General features: G+C 44.1%; 3 protein-coding genes across 4 annotated transcripts; 2 read left to right on the forward strand and 1 right to left on the reverse strand.

Annotated features, from left to right (window-relative positions):
• The first annotated feature begins 452 nt into the window (after window positions 1-452).
• Window positions 453-7738, forward strand: nfkbie (nuclear factor of kappa light polypeptide gene enhancer in B-cells inhibitor, epsilon). The gene is made up of 6 exons (XM_037449142.2): window positions 453-1402; window positions 3680-3782; window positions 4617-4827; window positions 4966-5054; window positions 5801-6049; window positions 6861-7738. The coding sequence occupies exons 1-6, from the start codon at window positions 1083-1085 to the stop codon at window positions 6927-6929; spliced, it is 1041 nt and encodes a 346-aa protein (XP_037305039.1). The 5' UTR covers window positions 453-1082; the 3' UTR covers window positions 6930-7738.
• Window positions 7739-9458: 1720 nt separating this feature from the next.
• slc35b2 (solute carrier family 35 member B2) lies at window positions 9459-14377 on the forward strand. The gene is made up of 4 exons (XM_037449124.2): window positions 9459-9701; window positions 11158-11345; window positions 11440-11600; window positions 12174-14377. Exons 1-4 carry the CDS (start codon window positions 9682-9684, stop codon window positions 13104-13106), a joined length of 1302 nt encoding a protein of 433 aa, XP_037305021.2. The 5' UTR covers window positions 9459-9681; the 3' UTR covers window positions 13107-14377.
• Window positions 14378-17306: 2929 nt separating this feature from the next.
• On the reverse strand, window positions 17307-22498 carry hsp90ab1 (heat shock protein 90, alpha (cytosolic), class B member 1). Of its 2 annotated transcripts, none has more exons than XM_037449083.2 (12): window positions 22341-22498; window positions 21191-21334; window positions 20885-21091; window positions 20540-20699; window positions 20293-20426; window positions 19896-20210; window positions 19650-19815; window positions 19373-19563; window positions 19138-19285; window positions 18790-19058; window positions 17952-18285; window positions 17307-17867 (listed from the first exon to the last, which is right to left on the reverse strand). In XM_037449083.2, exons 2-12 carry the CDS (start codon window positions 21332-21334, stop codon window positions 17749-17751), a joined length of 2187 nt encoding a protein of 728 aa, XP_037304980.1. In that variant the 5' UTR covers window positions 22341-22498; the 3' UTR covers window positions 17307-17748. The 2 variants fall into 2 exon arrangements, with proteins under 2 accessions (XP_037304980.1, XP_062415427.1); XM_062559443.1 differs by lacking the exon at window positions 17307-17867 and adding an exon at window positions 18658-18687 and having other exon boundaries at window positions 18142-18285.
• Between the last annotated feature and the right edge of the window lie 929 nt (window positions 22499-23427).

Raw genomic sequence — 23427 nt, forward strand, 5'->3', positions numbered from 1 at the left:
CAAAAATGATGCTTGTGTTACTCCTGAACTTTTGGGAGGTAAGAAACTGCAAGACAGAATACATGGGACAAATATGAAATACAAATAATATAGGTTGTATGTTAATTAGATTTATGTAAACTGACTAATCCCTTGAATATAGTGTCTGTGGTTCCATGCTGCAATAAGAGGAAGCCTGCCACAGTAAAGGACTTTTGTAGGAATATATTAATACCATTTAATGGCCATAATTCAGAGGTTTGAAACACATATTGTTGACATTAAAACTATTTGTGAAGACTAAAGACGTACATATATATATATTCATATTCAATTTCATCAGTTGACTGTTCAATTGTATAATGTATAATATTTATTTCCCGACATGAAAATTGATATGCTTTTTCACTTTTTTTGTCTTTACAGTACCAATGCCATTCCAATGAGGATATTTCTGATTTGTACTATATTGATATTTTATATTTGCAGTCTTAAACTTTAAGTAGATACAGCTTTAAAAAAATATATAGATTTGTTTTGAAAATCCCACCCCTTTCCGCTTTTACTTTGAGCGTCGCCCTTTGACGCTCTTCCGGTTGAAGCTATGCGTGGTGCGCGTGTGCGCGTTATATGTGTCTGCTCGGGGATTCCCCCGCTTGACTAAAACAGCTCGGAGCGCTCGCTGTAACCGGATATCGCGACGTCGAGCGGCCGCTTCTCCGGTTTTGAGCTCGATTCGAACCCTCTTCGCGACGCCTTGGAGTTACTGCCAACACATTTAAAACATATACATTCATATCCGCAAGCGGCTGGAAGTGAAGGGCTGCCGCTGTGAGGCAGCGGGCTACCGGTGAGTTGGCATGAGACGAAGCCGCACGTTCCTCTGCTTTTACAACGCAGCGGGGGTTTCCTCGGGTGTCGGCAGGCTGTCCTCTGGGGTCCGGTCACATCACTGAGAAACCGAGCGGGCGACAACCACCTCAAATCCCCCCCCCACCCCCACCTCCACCCTCCCGGTAGTGGCCCTCGAAGCCCCGCGGAGGACGGGTAAGGAGGGAGTGTGGGGGGTGAGAGGGAACATCCAGAAAACCAGCGACGCCACCATGGCGAGCGACGACCGTCGGAAAGATGAGCTGCTGGAGGACAGCCGCGCGGACTCGGGCGTCGACTCGTATCGCTCGTCGCTGAAGTCGGAGGAGCCCCGGGAGCCGAGCGCCGACTTCAGCGGGCCGAGGGACAAGTTCACCGCCGTGGAGGAGCGCCTGGACTCCGCCTACGGCTCCTCGTCCCTCACGGTGGAGAGTCTCTCGGAGATAGTCGGGGGCTGCATGCTTTCCGGCGCGCAAGAGGAGCAGGCGCGGAGCTCCGAACTCACCGAAAGGGAGGAGAACTTGCTCACAACTATCACTGAAGATGGAGACACGTATGTTTTTCTTTCTTCTTATTTTTACCCTCTCAATTGATTGCACAAGCTTGACTTTGCAGAGCTCGCCCGGGTGCTTTGCATCGACGCGCCGCTGATGCACGCTGCAGGGTGAAGTTAAAGCTCGGTGCCCTGTATTTAAACGTGCTCTACTGCAATATTTCCACCAATAACGTTTGCATTTAGAATTATAAAATGTGCCCCATAATTATTTTTTTTATCGATTTTTTTTATCTGTAAAAGGACCGAGAAAATCCCCTCATAAGTTCTCAAAGTCCAATCCTAGTTAGATATTCATTCAAAAGTTATGTACAACAGATTTGATCAGCTGGAAGAAAATATATGCTATTTTAAATTTAGCTAACCTTTGCTGATTAAGTTTCTGTTGTTTCAGCTCCACAGGCTGCTAAACAACAAATCTCACTTGTTCCGTTGGAGATCATTTAAATACCATTGAAATGGAAGTCAACGGAGCACTAACAATAGACACATGGGCGCAGTTCTTGTGATACTGGCTTTGTGGGGGGATTTCATAGCCCTAACTGCGCATTTAGTACTGAACTTTGTCCTTGTCATGAATGTGGACGGACTTCTAAGTGAGAAAACCAGAAGTGAAACAGAAAGGCCTGGACTTCCCCACGCAGCGCAGACACACAGTGCATGCTGTGAGGGAGCAGAGGACGCCCTTTCATCCAAGAAACTTGTTGATCAGGATAGGACACCGTGCACACATTCTGTACGGGCGAATCCCACAATGCACCGCTGGCTTTCTTCCCCTGCCACACCGCCTCGTGTTTTTTACGTGACCCAGTCATCTTATGTGGCCATGTCATCCGTCTTGTGAGATAAAAGCGGGTGACTCGTGCAGCCTGTACGCTGTGACCCGGGCATTTGACTCGGCCTCCATCGTTTCAGAGGTGTTGTTGTGTCTCTGACCTCTTTTCGTTTCCGCTTCGCTGGTTGTTGGTGCCACACATGGTTTCATTCTCACCCTAAACTGTAGATACCTGGGCGAGAAGGAAGAAAAAAACACCTGAAACACGCCACACTGTACTGCTGAGATAATTGTGCAAACATAGATTTTTTTCCCCCAGTGTTTTTTTTTTTTTTATTCATTCAAGTCATACTCGAACCAGGAAGTTCCTTTTTACACAGAGAGGTTTGCTGGCGGGTGCTGAATAGCTGGTTGGCAAATCTATTATCCTGCAGGCGTTAAAATCGGGCAGTGGCGACGTTGAACTGATTCAGCTTCATACTTCGATACCACTATAAATCATTGATGAATTCAGTTCAGCTTTGAGTTTAGTTTGTGTGAAATCACTTGGAGCCCACATGTTTTTGTTGTGTTTATTAAAAAAAAAGACTCATCAATCAATCATCAATCGTGTTTTTGATTTAATTGAAGAGCTCTTAAAGATATAAAACACCACATGCTCGAGGATTAAGTTGAGTTCCATCAAACTTCAAACAGTGCAAAACACCATTGTTCTGTTTGCTTTCATTTAGAAAAGCAGTAAATGAAATTGCATTTCAGAAATTAATACCAGCTAGTTAGGATTTACTCCACTTCCACTTATTCCAAAATCCGACAAGGATCATAATCCTCATTGTTGAGTCCCCTGTTCATTTTTTTAATACTCAAAACAACTACGAGGACATCAAAGAATTGAAGCAGAATTAAGAGCAAAACCAGCATATAATTATTGTCACTGGATTTGTCGAAATGCAGTCAGACCAAACACAATTTATTCGAAGGCTTCTAGAGCTCTTTGTATTGTTCTAGTTTGTTCTAAATTAAGCACTAATGCTGTGTGCCATTTCCTGCTTTTTGCACACATTTGTTTGCTACAACTTCCCACTCAGTGTTTGAGGTTAGCGTGCTTTTTTTTTTTTTTAATGTCAACTAAAGCACATAGGACGCACATACCGATGGCTGCTTTTAAGATGCCCCCTTTCCTTCAACATCTCGGTCTGCCATTTCTTCTGTTGAAGAACTGAAAATTCTCATATTGCTCAACAACCGACCACTAACCCATGCCATTTAGCCCACTGGGTGTTACATTTTGAGGTAGTGTCTTGAGATGAATACTGAGGAAAATTGTGAGGCAATGTTCTCCGTCTCTTGAGATGTGTGTTTTTTTTTGTTGTTTTTTTTCCACTGGCTCCACTACTGCTTTTTGTGGGTGACGATTGCTCACCGTAAGATAGCTTAGGTTTGCTAGTTTCTGCAATCATGACGGATACGGCTGTGTTGTGTTTCCTTTGCCTCTGCTGTAGAATCCTGCACTTAGCAATCATCCACGAAGACAGATTCATTGCTCAACAGTTGATGCAGATATTCCCACAAGACGTGCTGAACATCCAAAACAACTTATACCAGGTAAGTGTTGCGTGACTCTCTACTACGAGGCAGCTTCTAGTGGAATCTTTGTCTCCAAAGGGGGACCTGCTCACAGTCTCGTGTCTTGATTGTGGAAACAGTGGCATTATTTATACCTCGGTAGTTGCAGAGAACCGTTGTTCCCCTTTGTTTGCAGTCCGTCCCCTCTCGAGGACGCTCCTGTGGGTGGTTCCAGTTTAAACTCATAAGGGACTCTGAATGGAAACTCCCCTCCTCTTCCCCATGCAGAAATGGCACCACAGTGCACTGTGGAGTTCATCCCAGTGTGGATAGGGGTGTGGAAAATTGTTCCAGTCCTTCAAAATGTCAGACAAGGCCGGTGTCTGTTTGGTTGTGTAGAAACAAAAAGAAAGTAAAGAGTGAGCAATCAGGCGGAGCTGTCAAAAGGAAACCCCTGAAGCAGCAACTAATGCAGTGACTCAGATGGTCTAATTTGCTCTCGTTATTCACTTTAAGAGCTCACATTAATTCCGTTGGGTTTTTAAAAGAGTTCCCCGCCCGCTACTAAGTGACCTGAGCTGCTCGTTTGTTTCTGGACCAAAGGGGCGACTCTCGCTTTCATAATGAAAACCTACAGCTTCATTACCGGAGCGGAACGGGTTCTCTGGTTAAAAGATATTCTGGGGAAAGCAACGACAACTTAAAAAAAATTGTGAAACGTGTCTTCAAATGTTTTGTTTTCTCTAACTGAGCCCTCCAACATCTTTAATTCAATTCTGGCGTGCTTTAGCTTTGATAAATAATGCTATTTAATTCATCCAGAGACTTGCTGGTTTGATAAGCGTTACACTTTTGTCTTTCGGTTCCCTTCAGAGCCCTTTGCACCTGGCCACCTACCTGAACCTGGCCGACGTGGTGAAGGGCCTGGTGGAGAAAGGGGCCAGTTTGGAGCTGCAGGACCAGGAGGGCAACACGGCGCTCCACGTGGCCTGCCAGCACGGCCAGACCGAGTGCGCCGCTGAAATGACCAGAGAGGTTTCGCCCAGCAAACTGGTGCCGGTCCTCGAGACCCAGAACTGGAGAGGTGAGGGCCTCAACCAGCCAAACTGTTTTTGCTGCTGTTTTTGGGGCGTTTCTATTTTGACAAATCAACTGGGGAGGTGAAGCACTGTTTACCGATCCCACAGAAAAGGCATATTTGAAAGGAGGTTTGTCCTTGCAGGTCTTGCCTGTCTTCACTTGGCTGCACTCCACAGGCAACATCAGATTATGAAGCTCCTGGTGAAGAAGGGAGCAGACTTGAATATCCAGGTTAGTCTGTGTAATGATTCCTTATTGAACTACTATCAAATGGTTTCTTATTGTTTTTAATTAGACGGCTCTACTTTACATGTTCAACCGACACTAAGTATTTATGTCTCACAGAATAGAAATGAGAAGGTTTCTGTTATTTATGTAATTTGGTGTGAAATTACCTTCTAAATCAGCTTCAGATTGTCCCTGTAAACTTTGAGCTGAAGCCAACTGACCCTGACGAGCCACCTATAAGTGTCACGTGTTGTCTTTCTCAACATAGACTTTGAACAAAAGAACTTTTGACATTTGTCAAAGTGTTTCTATTTATAATCACACGTATCCCTTTTTTAACTGTGTTTACTGCGACTGAACTTGTGTTGTTTTCTTCTCCATAAATCTAATTCACCCGTGCAATGTTGATAGTGATATGAGCTGACCTCCGGGCTTCCTGTAGGATTTATGGGGACATAATTAGGTTGGACATATGATTAGGCTGGCCAGCCACTCTTAACCTTCTATTGATGGAAGGGAACGTGGCAGTCACTCCCGAAAGCCACCCCAGACATTCCTCTCAGTTTAAATACCGGGCCAAAGATACCACTGTGCCTCACACTCGCCTGATTTAAATTATTATTATGTTATGTATATTATTGGAATGATAATGCTTAATGTTACTTGACACTGCCAAGTCAAATATCAATAAAAAAATGTAATTGTCGCCTTTGTGTAACGCTGGAATTTTCCACCTACGCCTCTCGCAGGAAGGTACAAGTGGAAAAACGGCTCTTCATCTCGCCGCTGAGCTACACGACATCACGTCAGTGAAGCTGCTGCTCAGCAGGGGAGCCAATGTGGATGCCGCCATGTTTAACGGCTGCACGCCCCTGCATCTCGCAGTGGGGAGACAGGACGCCGCCATCGCCCACCTCCTCTGCCAGTCTGGCGCCGACACAATGCTGCGGAACATGGAGGACGAAACGGCGCTGGATCTAGCAGACGGCAATGATGACGTGAGTTATTGTGATTGACAGTTTCAGGAACATCAGCAAAATTGGACCAACGTAGCTGATAGAGCAGGGGTCCCCAAACTTGTTCCTGTGAGGGCCAGATAACTTTTCCCTTCTCTGGAGGGGGGCCGGGGTCAGAAAAGGTGTGACGATGGCAGAGGGTGCCTAAATGTAAACATGTATTGTTTTCCAGAAAGCCACATATAACCAAATAATAACAATCCGGGATCCTCACAGAAAAAAATGAAATAAATAATAACCGCCACCGCCTCTTGACAGATGAGAGCATTGAACAGACAAATAATGGTTTGACCCCTGCAGGTTAAATACATGCGTTCTGAATCAACCTGTTCCCCATTATTCCGTTCTACTTCACAGGGCCTAGTCTAGGATTTGCGTGGCCAGACTGAAAAACAAATCATAATGCCCCTCTGGTGTTGCTCAGGGGGCCGGGCCAAATGTGGAGGCGGGCCGTAGTTTGGGGACCACTGTTATAGAGCGTGTTCCTCTGAGCCACAGACAACGGCTCCACTGTAGAAAGAAACAAAACCCATCAATGAGCCCGAGCTCCTGCACCGGGTCACAAGTTGCTTCCACACAAAGAACGTGGGCTCTCGCGTTATTTTGAATGGATTATTCAGACAGGATTAGAATTGGAATTCATTCTCATCTTTGTTTTCTGTGACTTCAAGTGCAATAATTCAAAAATTCATACCGGGTGTCAGATATTTTTTTGTCTTTTTGAGGACTGATTAGAGAAAGCATCAGTAAAATGGGACTTTTATATGTTTTTATACCTATCCTTGTCTTTCAGATCCTGGCTCTATTTCCCTTTGATGACATCCAGATCTCCGGGAGGTCGGTGGTCAGCGTGAAGTTTTGAGCAGGATCATAAGGCTTAAAAAGAATCTTGACATTTTCTCGAGCTTCCCTGTGGTGGAAACCTTTTGCTTTTTAAAAAGAAAAAAGAAAAAAAATATAGCTACATTTGAGTTTCATTTAATAGTTTCTCTTTTTGTAGCCCATCCTGATTTGATTTGTATTGATCAATTATCTAGACAAATGTGTGCACATATTAATCACACTTTCCTCTGAAAAAGAGTGGTTCTGCTTAATTGAACACTGAAAAAAATCAATAATTCTGAGTGATTTTTCATTTTTTTCTGCTTGTTTCCGCATGCTTTTGGAGGGTTTGAAACTAAAGCCAAGTGTGTTGGAGCACCAAACTGGCAACATGTTTATTGTCCATCAAAATTCTACCTCTTAATCACGTTAACCTAGTTTTAATGGCCAGTTTTTGATTCATTAAAATGGCTAATTTAATTTCGCTGGCTTCTATTGTTGCCAATGGAAAACCCTTTGTTGAACAAAATGTACGTTCCATTTACTAAATGTAAAACTATCTTTCCCAAAAAGACTTGCAATCCTAAGACAAACTAGTCACATTGTGCTATTTATAAGAAAACTGGTAGCCCCAATGCCAATGTAATATATGACACAAAACGCAGTTTCTTCCTTTTGATTTTTTTTTAGGTTTGCCACTTCATGTTGTGAAGTGGTTTTCTCTATTTATCTCATCTAGTCTTTAATCTGCAAAAACTTTTCATTTACTTGGTGTGTAAATTACACTGCTGTGTTTAGTTAATATAAGTAGTTTGTTTATTTTGTAATAAAAAGAGGGGGAAAAACTCACTGCGTATTGTACTTTTTTCTGGGGAGAAGGCATTTTTTTAACGTATGTGGGGTTTAGGAGCGTCAGTGATATTTTTGGCAGCTATACACAATAAAAACACCATTTCCAACCTGTGCACTGCACTAGTAGAGGCAAGTATATCAAAAAACTTTCATGAGATATTTCAGAGGTGTAAACAAAGACTGAAGACAAAATGGAAATCTGAGATGCCATATTAGGAAATGGGTTTGTTAGGTAATCAAACAAGCTTTTGCAGTAATTTTAAGAGCATTAAATTTGACCAGTGTGTGTGTATATAGTAAATCACTTGAGTGATGGAGTAAAGAGCGCTCTTATGTGAATATGAATATATATGAGTTCTGCTCTTTGTTTCCTGTCAGGTGCTTTTGTTAGGTGTATATTTTTTTCCCCTGTAAGTGGCTTCTTCCTCATGGCTCCAATAACACAATGACAGAGGAGCGGCTGGAAATTCCACTCAGCTGTATCTCTTTCATAAGCGCATACCAACGTGACAGCTTGGTATGGTGTTAAAGTATTTACTCTTTATCTGAGGCAAACATGTATTTTGTTTCTAACGGGTAAACTGTTGAGTGAGGGTTTGATTCATGTGTAGAAACACAACTTATTATGGTAACATCTACACACACACACACACACCTCTGGTAAACTGCTAAAACAGAGTTGTGAAACTATAACTACTTCCCCAATTACCTTATGGCCTGAAGCTATTCATGTTGAATAAAATATGCAGTAGGTAAAGCTGGTGGTGCTGTCGTGAAAAAGTAAAAGTATTATCCCATTTTCAGTTATCATTTAATACTAATGCATGTTTTCCTTCCTTTACTATGAATGCAAAGTATTTGCTTCAGGAATGCATGTTAGGTCAGCCACATAGAATCAAATGCTCCCAAGTAGACTATAATGTCAGATTGTGAAGGTGACAGATGTATCCACAAAAGTAACTAAGGGCCAGATGAATTCAAGTATATGTGTTATATTATAGCAGTGGTTGGAGAAGATCCTTTACAAGGAAGTAAAGTGTAAAATTAAGTCCTGCCTTAGCTTTTTCCATAGCTGACATTTTGAAATGTCACATGTGTAAGTAATAACAATAATGTGATCCGTTTTGAAGTGGCATAGATAGCTGCCCACCTACCGGCTTTGCTTATTTTAATGGAACAGGGCCATGACAAACAATACAGTATCATCTCCACCTTTGATTTCACTGCTATGTTTGCAGTTAGAAAAATTAAATAGTTTATGTATATGTTGTCTCCAAAGAAATCATACTCATTATGCAGAATATACCCCCTTTATTCAGCCGTGTTATGTCAGTATCTTAATGTTATTCTGTGCATTTTAAAGTTATTTTAACTACCTAAATTATGGCTGGGGGATTTCTGGCCTAACTTAAACTAGAAAAAGGAATGGAGTGGACCAGTTGTGTTGGTCCAGGTAACGCCAACACGTTGTTTATTCCACAGTGTTGTTGAGGAGCCAAAGAAGGCGGCCGCAGTTAAAAACGATTGCCATTAGTCTGAACCTCAACATGAATAATGTTGTTTTTTTTTGATGGATGATGAAGTCGTGCATGAGAGGTGCTCTGTAGTTCAAAAACCAAATAAATCCTTTCACCTTGCAGTTACTCCTCCTCACCTGCAGGGGTCGCCGATGTCAGCGCCGTTCTCCTTCTCCCGCATGTGGAGCAAAGAGGAAGAGAGCTCTTCCTGCTCAACTGGACCAACCGGAACCAACACCTCGGCCATTGAGGAGGATAAGTTAAAGACGTCGGAGCTAAAGGTGGCTCAACCGAAAAGAGACAAGCTGTTGTCCGTCAAGGCGCATCGCTAGCGCCCGCGTTGATGCTCTTTCACAGCGCAGACGTTTGATTCCGTCGGCGTGTGAGCGGAGCCGCGCGTCGGTCCACGGACACAGGAGGAAAATGCCATCGTTTTCACGGAGGTACTAACGCTGCAGACCGACAGTAACGCTGGCAAACTGGAAAATATGATGATGATGATGATGAGGATGGTGATGAGTTTTGGGTGTTGACGTGCTGGGCCGATGGTCGACTTGTACTTGACAGCGAGTGCGAGCCCTTCATTTCCCTCCCTCCTGCGTGACTTTAGCGGGGAACGTCTTTCTAAAGTCTGCAAACAAGCGACTGTCGTTAACTAACGTCGCGACTACCGGCAACGTGGGCTACACGGTCCCGTGGAGAACCCCGATGCTGTGACGTCAATAATAGCCCTCCTAAATGGGCTTCATATTTCTGCCGCTGATGTGTTTAATATCGTAGTTTTTTTAACTTGCTAAGCGTGCATATACATGTGTTATTCTGGGGAGAGTTTCTCCTGTAACTTAAATGGAATTACCCATTAGCCCCACACTGGGTAGGATACCCAAACTTCTGCAGCGGCAATAAGGCTGAAAGCAAAGGACCGCTTTTCCCACTGATTACTAGTTGTGTGGTACTGGTAAAAGAAGGGGGGGGTGCTCTGTTCACGCCATATACACACTACAGGTGTGAAATGTATCTGTAGGTGTCCTGTATGGATGCCCAATGTTATTTTTTGGGGTTTCCAAAACCAATTTCCATCTGACCTGGCTGTCATATGGCGTCAGTCTTATTGCTAACTCAAGGGCTCCTTTCATTTCCGTGGGTACATTTTGGGAGTTGTCTGGTGGGTTTGTGGTGGGTTTGCCGCCCCGCCAGCGCGCTGCATTCCTCCATGTAATGAGGTGCTTGTTCGGGGCCCGGGTCTCTCTCTGCAGCGGACTACCGGCTGGCCGGGGCCCCGGCAGAGCCCCACACAAAGGGGCTCTGTTTTGATTCCGGCTCACAGCCCCCCCCCCCCCAGGAGGAGGCCCCCCGCCTCACTCGGAATCAGATAAACTTTCAGTGCCACGACAGCAAGGAGCACAGCCTTCTTTCTGGAAAAGGAGTTTTATTTTGCTCCAGTTATTCGATTTCATTAAAGATTTCCTCTCTTCCATCTAATTTATCACGGCTAGTTTCATAAGTCGTGGTGGTTTTATGCAATCTCCAATACTGTCATGAAGAAATGGCAGTATTTCAGGCCTTGCTCGTGAAATCCAAGCCCCTGGGAAGGAAGCTGGCCATAAATCTTTTTTGAGAATGTTTGCGGTTGATTGCTGGAGAGATTCAGATTTGACTCTAAAAATATAAGAATTAAAATAAAATGTAAAGCTGTCCAGCATCATAGAATGGAAAGTTCCACTTTGAAGAGACCTTGAGTACATTTTTAAACCGCAAATGCAATCATTACCAGTTCATATTCACCACCAACATTGATATATAAGTAGTAATGTAGTGATCATAACTGTGTTTTAAGGAGGTAACTAATAGTGTTTTTCTGTTTACAATATGACCTAATTCACCTTATTTTTATTGCAGGGTTTGCCCTGCCTTTGTGCTGCTCCTCATCCCTTCCATTGCGGCTGCTGAGGAGTCGTCACTACTCGACGGCTGGCATGATGTTTGGCTCCTCCGCTTCCTGGTCAACATCCTGGGATACTCCACCATCATCATCCCGGGATACTTCCTCATCAGCTACTTCAAGCGGACCAATTACTTGGAAAAAGGTGTGGACTTGTTGAATTGGACGCCGTCTTTGTGGATCAGTGCCAGTAAAAGTTTAATCATATACATGTGATTTGTGTGCACGTTGTCTTTCAGGTAATGGGATTTGTTTCCCTTTCATAAAGACCTGTGTGTTTGGCAGTGAGGCCAAAACGGGTCTGTTGGCTGACGTGTCAGTTGCACCCAGGAATGAGGGTGAATCCGGCTCGTCGGTCAAACAGGTCGTCAAATTAATCTTTTGTGCTGCCGGACTTCAGGTGGGGGCCCCTTCAGGAGTTGCATGTGGTCTAATCCCATTAACATCATCCACTGTGTTAGTGTTTGTGCAGCTGTGGGAGAGTGGATTCATGTTTGTTTTACGCTCCGCTATTTAAATAGATGCTCAAGTTGTTTTCTGAAGGATTATGCAGCTCCACGTCTGTTGAATGTGTAAAAAGGAAACGGCTTGTTGACCTCTACATCCTGGTCTTGAAGTCATCCCCTCCTAATGGGAATTATCTTTAAGAAGTTGGGGACAAAATCCACAGACCTTTTATGTGCAAAAATGCAGTGTTTAAATTGATTTGCCATTCAAAAAATTATAACTGACACTTGTGTCGAGATACAGTGGATCAATATCTACGGTAGTAGTAGAAACACAGTGTTGTGCTTATTTATTTAATTTTTTTACTTGCCCAGGCCAGCCCGATTCTTGATTACATTATTGCCTTAGAGAGGAAAAGAAAGCGGAAATACCCAATGCATTACCTTTTGCTAAATATTCTCACTTCAAAGCTGCTAGAGTACAAATTGCACCCTGCAAATGCTCACGTCCGTCCTCCGATCCTTAGGCATCGTACCTGACGTGGGGGGTCCTGCAAGAGCGGGTGATGACGGGCTCCTACGGGGCCACGACTCCCGAGGACGAGGGCGAGCAGTTCAAGGACTCCCAGTTCCTGGTCTTCATGAACCGCATCCTGGCTCTGACCGTGTCGGGCCTGTGGTGCGTCCTGTTCCAGCAGCCCCGCCACGGGGCGCCCATGTACAAGTACTCCTTCGCCTCGCTCTCCAACATCATGAGCAGCTGGTGTCAGTACGAGGCCCTCAAGTACATCAGCTTCCCCACCCAGGTCCTGGCCAAGGCCTCCAAGGTCATCCCCGTCATGCTCATGGGCAAGATCGTCTCCCACAAGAGCTACGAGTACTGGGAGTACTTCACCGCCGTGCTGATCTCGCTGGGCGTCAGCATGTTCCTGCTGTCCAGCACGCCCAGCAAGCACCTGTCCACCGTCACCACCTTCAGCGGCGTGGTCATCCTCGTCGGCTACATCGTCTTCGACAGCTTCACCTCCAACTGGCAGGACAACCTGTTCAAGCACAAGATGTCGTCGGTGCAGATGATGTTCGGGGTGAACCTGTTCTCCTGCCTCTTCACCGTGGGCTCGCTGCTGGAGCAGGGCGCCTTCTTCGACTCGCTGGCCTTCATGACGCGCCACTCCGAGTTCGCCTTCCACGCCGTGCTGCTGTCCGTGTGCTCGGCGTGCGGCCAGCTCTTCATCTTCTACACCATCAGCCAGTTTGGCGCGGCGGTCTTCACCATCATCATGACGCTGCGGCAGGCGATCGCCATCCTCCTCTCCTGCTTCCTCTACGGCCACGCCGTCAGCCTGGTGGGGGGGTTCGGCGTGGCCGTGGTGTTCCTGGCACTCTTCCTGCGGGTGTACGCCCGCAGCCGCATGAAGTCCGGCCGGCGCGCCGCACCGCCGCTCGGGCAGAAGGTGTAGCGACGGCGCCGGGGGGAACTGAGGCCACGTTTTCTGTGGTGCTTTTTGTCTGTTTGTTATCTTGCTGTGTTTTCTGTTTTTTTTAACTGTTCTTTTCCATGTTGTTGTTTTGTTTTTTGTCTTAGCAATGGTACAGAAAGGGATTTTGACGTTTTTGACACTTACACCAAGAGGCCCCCAAGGGGTCCATGTGATTTGTCGAGTCAGCAGTCACAGAAGTTTTGAGTGCCTGTAAGATTGTCTTATACACGAATCCCAAAAAACCATAAAACTTTGTAAACTGCCTCTACGCCAATTTCATACTTAAACCGTAGAATATTTTTCCCAAACCCAAACGAGGACATTCTGAACGGTGGTGACGCACGGCTGGGCCTTGGTTTTCAAACATGATGACATGGAGGACTAGCGTGTAGGATTTAGGGAGGTGTGGGGATCGACTTGCAAACTGAAGCATGGTATTCAGTATCATGTCGCCATCATCATCCTGCGGAACGGAGAATGATTGTGTTTCGTTCACATCAGCGCGTCCACAGAGCCGCCGTCCGTCTTTACGTCCCTAGATTCCACTAAATCTCACACACAGGATTGAACGAGACTTTTTGGCTTCAGTAACGGCGACACTCTCTTCTCCGTTGAGTTATCCTTCAGTCACAAAAGCCAGATGCTTTTCCCCAGTCCTCCATGTTGGAGAGCAGCGGTCTTTTACTTTGTGAAGCTGTAAACATAGTCTGATAAATATGTTGCACATTAGTTGGATTTACGGTATGGTAACATGTTACATTACCATCTGTACTAGAGGGTGGTAAACGACAGTTATAAAGAGCGCACTTTTTATGAATTGTATTATTTTAACCAAAACATCAGTGAAGCATGCTGATGTGGGTACATTTTGCACGACATCATTTAAAGGAAAATACTTTAACCTTTTTTTTTGGTGTCCTTTCAACACCGATTCTACTTAATATTTTAACTATGGGCTAAAATGTCTTGTAAATATATCTCTTTTTCATTGTTTCTTTCAAGTTGTCTCATGTACTTTTGTAAAAAGAACGCTGCGTTAATTTTCACCGTCACATGTGAATGTTTGGAAGAACACTGAAAGGATGATGCTCAGCGATGTGAGGATGCCGTCGGCCCGGTTTGCAGAACAGAATGCAAACGAGGGAAGTTCACTCTTATTGGTACCTTGTTTTTATCATTCTGATATTTCCTCTGGTGACTGGATTGATAATAAAACATCTTCAATTAACTCGAGAAGAGCCTTTATGTTTTTGTGCTACAGAATCTCCCTGATGGCCAGTGCTGTGTACTTTGCAGGTAATGCATGAACCCTGACTTCAATATGTACACAATCCCAGCTCAAGTCTAGTAAATTTTATGCACACCTATTTCTTTGCTGTGTTTTGGCCCAATAACTACAATCTCCGTTGGAGGACATTTCGGGTTACGCGTGAGTTGATGCAGTTTGTAAAGGTTAAATATGCAGTTAAATATGCAGTGTCATCTGCAAATCGGTTTAACCTGACCGTAGGTTTTCCCTCTCTTTGCCGTCTCTTTGGTTTTTGCATGTTATTCTCGAAAAACAAACTTGCCTGAGCACCTTTTTATCATTCTGCACTAATCAACGAACCCAACCACGTCAATGATTCACCCAACATCAACCTGAAAGCTGCCAAGTGTGAGAGAAAAACATTTCCCCCCCTAGTTAACCAGTCCCAGTGCTACTGGACGGAGGAATTCCCCCTCTCATCTCTCAACGTCCTCCAGCCCGCCTGGTTACTGGGTTGTGCGTCACAATGTCTCTTTCCAATAACGCAAATTTAAAAACAAGATCTGGGGGGGGCGGCGGGGGGGGACAAGAGAGGACGCAGGCATGTGTTCATCAGGTTTCAGTTCACAACAACCAGTCCCTCCCGGCTCTCTGTCACACTGACATCAGGTGGTTTTATTGTAACCTTTAGCTAGGGTTAGTATATGAGTCCAGTGACCCGGTTGCTAGGTAACTGGTCCTGACCAACAATCCCTCTGAAAACCACTGTCATCTTTGAGCTTTTTGTACGGATGCACCTTGCTTAAGTATTGGTGTGGTTTCTCCTGTTACGATTTTGACAGAGCCAGGTTGGTAAAGTCCTTGTGCTACGCTACGTTAGCCAGCGGCTAGCTGCAGGGCCCAAGTGCAGCCATTGTGAAACGAGCTCCCTGCTGAGTGCACAGCGAGGTTCCCCACAAACACACGTTTGGACGTAAAGATGGAAGTTATATAGAGGCAAGTGGCTACCTTAGAGCATGGCCACACACTGGCAGATATTTGCACACACATACGTTTTTGCACACGTGTGACTGAATCATATGTTTCCCCAAATGTTGATTTTCCTCTTTGAAATTGTGTTTGGGAAATCTTAAAATACAATCAAGCACAAGCCTTTACTGAACATGTAGTGTACACTAACGCAGTGTGACCGCGTGTGAAAGGTTATTGTTTCCGTGGGTTACTGAGTTTTATACTTTAAGGCAAAGGTTGTTTGGTTTTTTTCTCGTCATCTCTTTCTTGCGGTTTCGATGTGAGTGTCGGTCCTGTTCCTTTACCAAGTGTGAAATATGAGAAGTAACGCGATGCCTGAAGGTTTTTACAGATCATGCTGATGATGTTTTTCTCGCATTGTAAATGTCATTGAATTACAACACTTGTTTGCACATAAGGCTGCATCACTGTGTGCTTGCAGCATACATTGCAATACCAAGCTAATCTGCAGATCTCCAGCGAAATAAAAACCGCAACCTCAGTCGTCATGACGAAGGCAGCAACGCACTTATGTTATAGACGTATAGAGACGTGTCTTTGTGAACGAAGTAGGACACGCTCTTCCTGCATGTTAGGGGTGGAATTTCTCCAGAGAACACACATAATCAGAAAAGAGATAACATGATACAAAGATGTGATCCGTCAAACTAATGTTGCACACAAACCCACTGAGACACCAGGACGCCCACCCCTCACCCTTAACATTTTTAAACAAAGGCAGGGCAGAAGAGAAGCACCTTCCAACTTGATGAGGGAAACCTAACACTGACTTGAACTTCACTAGCTGAGACAAATCCAGATCCACAACCAGAGCCAGATCTTACTACAGACTCTTTCAAGGGACCAGACATCCTGTACATAGACATCGCTGCATATCTACAGATTACATAACTGCGTCACTCTAAAAAGATGCTTGTGAGTGTTCAATGCGCGTTTGATTTGTTTTTTAAAGCCATTTCCGGACAGTCTTACTTTTTGGTCAAAAATATGCAGACGCCCCATTCCATTATTTTTTTAGTCAAGAATCAACTTTAAAACACCACGTAGTATAGTAGTTTATATTCGGTTGCGTCAACGGTGGCTTTATCTTGGATCCACAGGTCTCGTAGCAACTTGGACGTGTGTGTAAGTAACAGTGGTCGAGTGGTACTAGCAATCTTCTGGGCGTCCTGTCCTCCTGCAGGACGCGTCTGGGCCGGTGTTTCTGAATGACACGGCTGTTTCCATCCCTTCGCTCTGGTTACTGAGCAACGAAACTGCCGCCTCAAGAGTCTAAGAAAACCCAAGTCTTTTACATTTCCCCGAAAGCATTCAACGGATGCCTCACCTTTTAAGGAAACTCACGTGTTTTATTTTACAATGTGACACTTCCCACGTGAAAAATGAGTGCGTGTCGCTTTGTCCACATGCGGTGGTATGTGAGCTTTTTTCGGTGAATAAACATTTACAAAATTGGCATCTAATGATTAATACACACATTGTCGATGAGGCAATTTGATCCAATTTGTTTAACCGGCCAATCAACGTTTTACGAGTCTGCTCAGTTAAAATAAACCCATAAGAGTTCAAGACTAGTCACTTGTCAAAACAGACTGGATTTAAGATAATTTGTTCTCCAGTGAGCTCCTACCTATAATCATGGGCCACGTAATTCAATTTGATCTAGTCATGGCAAATATCTGCATACATATTGTCCAACACTTTGTAGGGCCCACACCAAGCTGATGAGTCGTGAAGGACCCACCAAACTGAGTTTTTCTTCAACTGGTAACTGGAGCAATTACACCACCTTGTGGTCATAAGAGTTACACCTGCAATTGTTTTATCCAATTACTCTTTTGAAATCTCCAAGACGTTTCAGAACTGATACGGTGCAATGAGAAAATATTTCAGTCATAGAAGGTATTACAGCTTTAATTTTTTTGCAAAACAAGACTTGGAATACAGACAAGCCTGGACTCGGGCAAAGGAATCATACAGTCATCTCTCCATGCAGCGTGCAGTGTTGCACATGAGCAGAACCTCCCCAAACCGTGCACCAGACCGATCTGATAATGGAATGTACTTTCCCATCTTCACACATTTACCACTCCAACATTTAAAACTCAGTGCAACAAGGGAATCGATAAAACGTGTGTTGTCACCATGAACTTATACAGCAAAAACCAAAATAGCTTTTCTTAAAGGTCTTGCAGAGTAATGCTCTGGACGCAAGAGCAACACTGGTCCACCAAACAACATGAATGACTATTTTTGTTGCAGTTACTGCAGTTTTAGAGGATGAACAATTGAAAAGTGAGGCTAAGTGTTAGAAATCTGGGGGGGGGGGGGGTGATTAGTTTAATCAACTTCTTCCATGCGCGAAGCATCATCTTCACCTTCGCCTTCTAGGGGAGGAATTTCATCTGGGATGGATGCAGCTGTTGCCTCCTCAATTGGGACATCGTCGTCATCGATACCTGGGATTAAAATGTTCCTTTGTTAGCGATCACTACATGTCTAAATATATATATCTATATAAAGGTCAGATTGCATCTCCTTACCCAGTCCAAGTTTGATCATTCTGTAGATGCGGTTGGAGTGAGTCTGTGGGTCATCCAGGGAGAAGCCTGAGGACAGCAGGGCAGTTTCGAACAGCAAGATGACGAGGTCCTTCACAGCCTTGTCGTTCTTGTCTGCATCGGCCTTCTGCCTGAGAGTCTCCACGATGGGGTGGTCAGGGTTGATCTCCAGGTGTTTCTTAGCCATCATGTAGCCCATGGTGGAGTTATCCCTGAGTGCTTGTGCCTTCATGATCCTCTCCATATTGGCAGTCCAGCCATAAGTGCTTGTCACAATACAGCAGGGTGAAGACACCAGTCTGTTGGACACTGTTACCTGAGAGACAGTCAAACCGGACATTAGGACTTAAAAGAATGCATAGGTGACCGAATCTAAATGTCATGTTAAATCATGCAGTCATGTTAGAAATGAATGCTGCGCACACACACACAAGCATAGCAAACTCTGGTTCTTAAATGTAGACACTCTTTTCTGCATACACTAATATATTCCCAAGAGCTTGTGCCCAAGCGTAGTTTCACGTCTGTTAAGCTAAAGGGAACGATTAACCAGGCATCGTTAGATCACACCAAGTTGCACTAAAAAGGACTTTGGAATCCATCACTTAACGAACAAACACGTTCATCAAAAACTCATTCAGGACACACACAAGACTCGAGGGGCGTCCTTGCAATTTACAAAACTCACCAGAATACTAGTTATGGTCAGTTAGGGCACCTGTTTCCAAACAAAAGTTCACACTATAGTTGTGAATTCATGACCTAAATTCATCTGGCATGGAGGGAAATTTAGGTCAAACTATTGTTCAGGATTACTGACCTTCTCTACTTTCTTGTCAAGGATCTCTTTCATGAGCTTGCAGAGGTTCTCAAACTTGGCCTTATCCTCCTCCATCTTTTTCTTCTCATCTCCATCCTCTGGCAGCTCCAGGCCCTCCTTGGTGACAGAAACCAGGCTCTTGCCATCGAACTCCTTCAACTGCTGGACGCAGTACTCGTCAATGGGCTCCGTCATGTAAAGAACCTCAAAGCCACGCTTGCGGACGCGCTCAACAAAGGCAGAGTTGGCCACCTGATCCTTGCTTTCACCTAAATAAAGAAAAGTGTTACCCTGTACATTTGATAATGCGCTACTTTAAAGTTTACTTGTGTTTATAGACTAACTCACCAGTAATGTAGTAGATAGACTTCTGGTTCTCCTTCATGCGGGTCAAGTACTCTGTGAGGGAGGTGGTATCATCGCCAGACTGCGAGCTGCTGTAACGCAATAGCTCTGACAACTTCTTGCGGTTTTGAGAGTCTTCATGGATGCCCAGCTGCAGATTAAATACGATTTGCAGGTCAATAAACTAATTCACAAAACAAGCTTGGCTCAAAACCAGCTACATTTTAGCCTACTATACCTTGATGTTCTTTGAGAAACCTTCGTACAACTTCTTGTAGTTCTCGGTGTCTTGAGCTAGTTCGGCAAAGAGCTCAAGGCACTTCTTGACAATGTTCTTGCGAATGACCTTGAGGATCTTGCTCTGCTGCAGCATTTCTCTGGAGATGTTTAGGGGGAGGTCCTCTGAGTCGACCACACCACGAACAAAGTCTGGAGATAAAACAGATAAGTTTAGACATTTCAGGCAAGACTGGAGTTACATGTAATTAACCTGGCAGAATGAAGTTTGAACTTACTCAGGTACTCTGGGATGAGCTCTTCACAGTTGTCCATAATAAAGACTCTCCTGACGTACAGCTTGATGTTATTCTTCTTTTTCTTGTTCTCAAAGAGGTCAAAAGGTGCCCGGCGAGGAACAAAGAGCAGGGCTCGGAATTCCAGCTGGCCCTCCACTGAGAAGTGCTGTAGAGTACAAAATTTATTTTAGTCACTAGACTTTTGCAATGCATTTAATACAGATAATGACGAGTCATTATCATTACCTTGACAGCAAGGTGATCCTCCCAGTCGTTGGTCAGACTCTTGTAGAACTCTCCATACTCTTCGTTTGTGATATCGTCGGGGTTCCTGGTCCAGATGGGCTTGGTCTTGTTCAGCTCCTCGGCGTCGATGTACTTCTCCTTGATCTTCTTTTTCTTCTTCTTGTCCTTGTCCTTTGAGTCCTCCTCATCGTCAGATCCTACATCCTCAATCTTTGGCTTGTCCTCACCCTCTTCCTTCTCCTCCTTTTCCTTCTCATCAGCCTTTTCCTCCTCTGCCTCATCATCGCTGATCTCCTTGTCACGCTCCTTCTCCACCTGTGAGTCAAAAGAGTTTAATATCACTGATGTGAAAACAGTTCTGACTAACCAAAACTAATCTGTCAAAAGCAATACTTACAAACAGGGTAATCGGATAGCCAATGAACTGAGAGTGCTTCTTGACAATTTCCTTGATCCTCTTCTCCTCAATGTACTCTGTCTGGTCATCCTTCAGGTGCAGAATGATCTTTGTTCCACGGCCAATGGGCTCACCTGTGAAAACGATAATACAGCCATGAGCATTGGTAAAGGTCATAGTGACCTTGGCAGAAAAGACAAATTTTGCCTTTTAAACTGCTTTTATTTTACTGTGGCAAGGTACCTACCAGAGTCAACCTTGACAGTGAAAGAACCTCCAGCGGAGGACTCCCAGACGTACTGCTCATCATCATTATGTTTGGTGATGACTACCACCCTCTCAGCAGTAAGATAGGCAGAGTAGAAACCCACACCAAACTGACCAATCATGGAAATGTCAGCGCCAGCCTAGAGGGAACAAAAGTTTAGGAATATTTAGAGCCAAAATATATATAGATACACTCATAGTCTAAACCAGACTTTTTACACTTGTTTCTCAGTTGCTATTTGACACCAAGTGAAGACAAATGCGTGCTAGTGTTGCAATATTTGACCCAACTTTCAGCTACCCAGCACATGTTCCATGATCATACCTGAAGGGCCTCCATGAAAGCCTTGGTGCCCGACTTGGCGATGGTACCCAGGTTGTTAATCAGGTCGGCTTTGGTCATGCCAATTCCAGTGTCGATCAGGGTCAGGGTGCGCTCTTCTTTGTTGGGGATGATTTCAATTTTCAGATCCTTGCCACTGTCCATCTTGGTGGGATCAGTCAAGCTTTCATACCGAATTTTGTCCAAAGCCTGGAAAAGATTTTAAGCATTACTCAAACTATCACATGGCAAAAAAAAAAACTACAGACACTTTAAGGGAGGCCAATTAGGTTTAAAAACCAAACTTACATCAGAGGCATTGGAAATCAGCTCCCTAAGGAAGATCTCTTTGTTGGAATAGAAGGTGTTGATGATCAGGGACATCAGCTGAGCAATCTCTGCCTGGAAGGCAAAGGTCTCAGCCTCCTCCTCTTGGTGCATTTCTTCAGGCATCTATACAAATGTTAAAAAAAAACTGTTTAGATAAAACCAAACACAAGGGATAACGTGGCGGTTGGTTAACGTTAGATAAATTCCGTTTCAAAGCTCGAGCGCCTTCGGGTTATCATCATGTCAACAAGCAGGTTTGGTGGCAAATTTGGCGAGCTGCCATAGTGCTGCTACACATCGGTGTAGGCGGCCATTAACCAACATGGCGGCCAGTGACAGACAATGGACTCCGCAAACACGTGCTGAGGGGCGGCTACACACAATAATAAGGATAACATTAGAAAATGCGACGCTGTACATTTACGTCCAAATTAAAAACGTCCCGAAGTACAACGTTAAAGTCACTTGGTGACGACAATCAACGGGATGTTAGGAAAAAATGCGGCCTTCTCCCATCTGCGGTCAAAAAACGCACAACCACTGATTAAGAAATAGTAAGGTCACCGCATAAGTCGGGTCATAAACGCTCAGTTTCTTATTAACTAATAAGTTAATGACATACCGGATTAACGATAAAACCAAAACCCGAGAAAACCAGTCAACATAAGTCAAGTGTCGAGGTAGGGCTATTTCACGTTGAAATGGCGACGCGTTTCTGTGCTCTGGTGCAGTCGTATCGGGTCCACTTTACGGTCATCCCCGTTAAATAATCCCTGTCATCTTCACCACACCTGCATTAGCATCCCGTGTCCGGCCTAACCGTGCCGCATGTATACAGCTTTAAACGCAGAGTATCTTAAAAGGTCTACCAGTACATGTTATTTTTTATTTTTATTTTTTTACAAAAAAGGTGTCGCAGCATTATGATTTACTAGTAATAGACGGGAGTCGACATTGGTAATTTTAGTTAGCGTTAACGTTGGACCACGAGACGGTTATAGTGCTACGGTTACCGTCGTGACTCAGGAGCTGGTAGCGTGGTTGGGAGCAGCCGTGACGGCTCAGAAAAAAATACGCAATACAAGAGCACAAAACGTACCATGTGTAGGCAAAATACTCATTTTCATACCTTGTTTAATGCGTTGAATTGTCTTGAGAAAAACGCCACCAATTCGTAGTCCCTTCTGCTCTCTGACGCAGGGAAATGGAAAGGAACTTCCTTTAAAAGACCGGAATCTTTATACCCACCGTTTCAGTGTGCAGCCGTATCCATCCGCGGTGCACCATACACCACTACTGGTAGAACGCAGTCAAAACCGACTGTTGCCTTATGACAAATCGATGAATTTATAAGAATGTATCCAGATCTTGTGTATACGAACTATTACTGATTTTATCAGACAGTTATATATTCTTGAAATACTTCAAGGTTTATCATATGTCTTTAAAAATACTGCAATATTACAAAGACGGTCCGAAACGGCGCCACCTTGTGGCAGTTCATGCCAAAATAATATAACTAACGTTAGATGAATAGCCAAACATTTTATTGACGACTGGTCTTTAAAACTGTTGCCACATACTATCACGTCAAACATATCTGTACCAACCTACTACATATTTTCGCTAGAAATCAGGAGTAAATCGTTTATTTGTTGAAAACAGTGAGGGTCTTTTCAATCTGATGGAGGAATATTCTAAATCAGGAGGGTGTGCTTCGTTTCTTCTAGCACTTTCCATGAAAAAAACCCGCCTAAAGTGACGTCACAGATTGTCAGACGCAGCCATCGCAGACCAGCTGCTGTTACAGAGCTACCTACAACAAAAACACCATGGTAACCAACTGCATTAACATTTTAATAGTCCCAATATACAAATAACTGTATTGTAGCGCTGCGTGGTCTGATAATGTCATAATTCATACATGCATCCAAATGTTTCATAGATATTTCATCAAAGCGTATAGTAAGGTAGGAAAACTAGGGACATTCTAAGTTCAAAAGTAAAATATGTTAATAAAGGCCTCAATCAATATTTAAGTAGTATATGTATCCTTGTATTCAGATGACACACTAGGTATTGATGAGCTCTTGGGTGTTTGTCAGCAGTTCATTATACCACAGCGGATCCTATAGGCTTTAAAGTTGAGAAGAAATGAAACCGAAAGCTTTAAATTGCAGAACGTTCTGGAAGAATATAATGCTATATTTAAGAAA

The sequence above is a fragment of the Pungitius pungitius genome, chromosome 20 (genome assembly GCF_949316345.1).
Source record: "Pungitius pungitius chromosome 20, fPunPun2.1, whole genome shotgun sequence".
Classification (NCBI taxonomy): domain Eukaryota; kingdom Metazoa; phylum Chordata; class Actinopteri; order Perciformes; family Gasterosteidae; genus Pungitius; species Pungitius pungitius.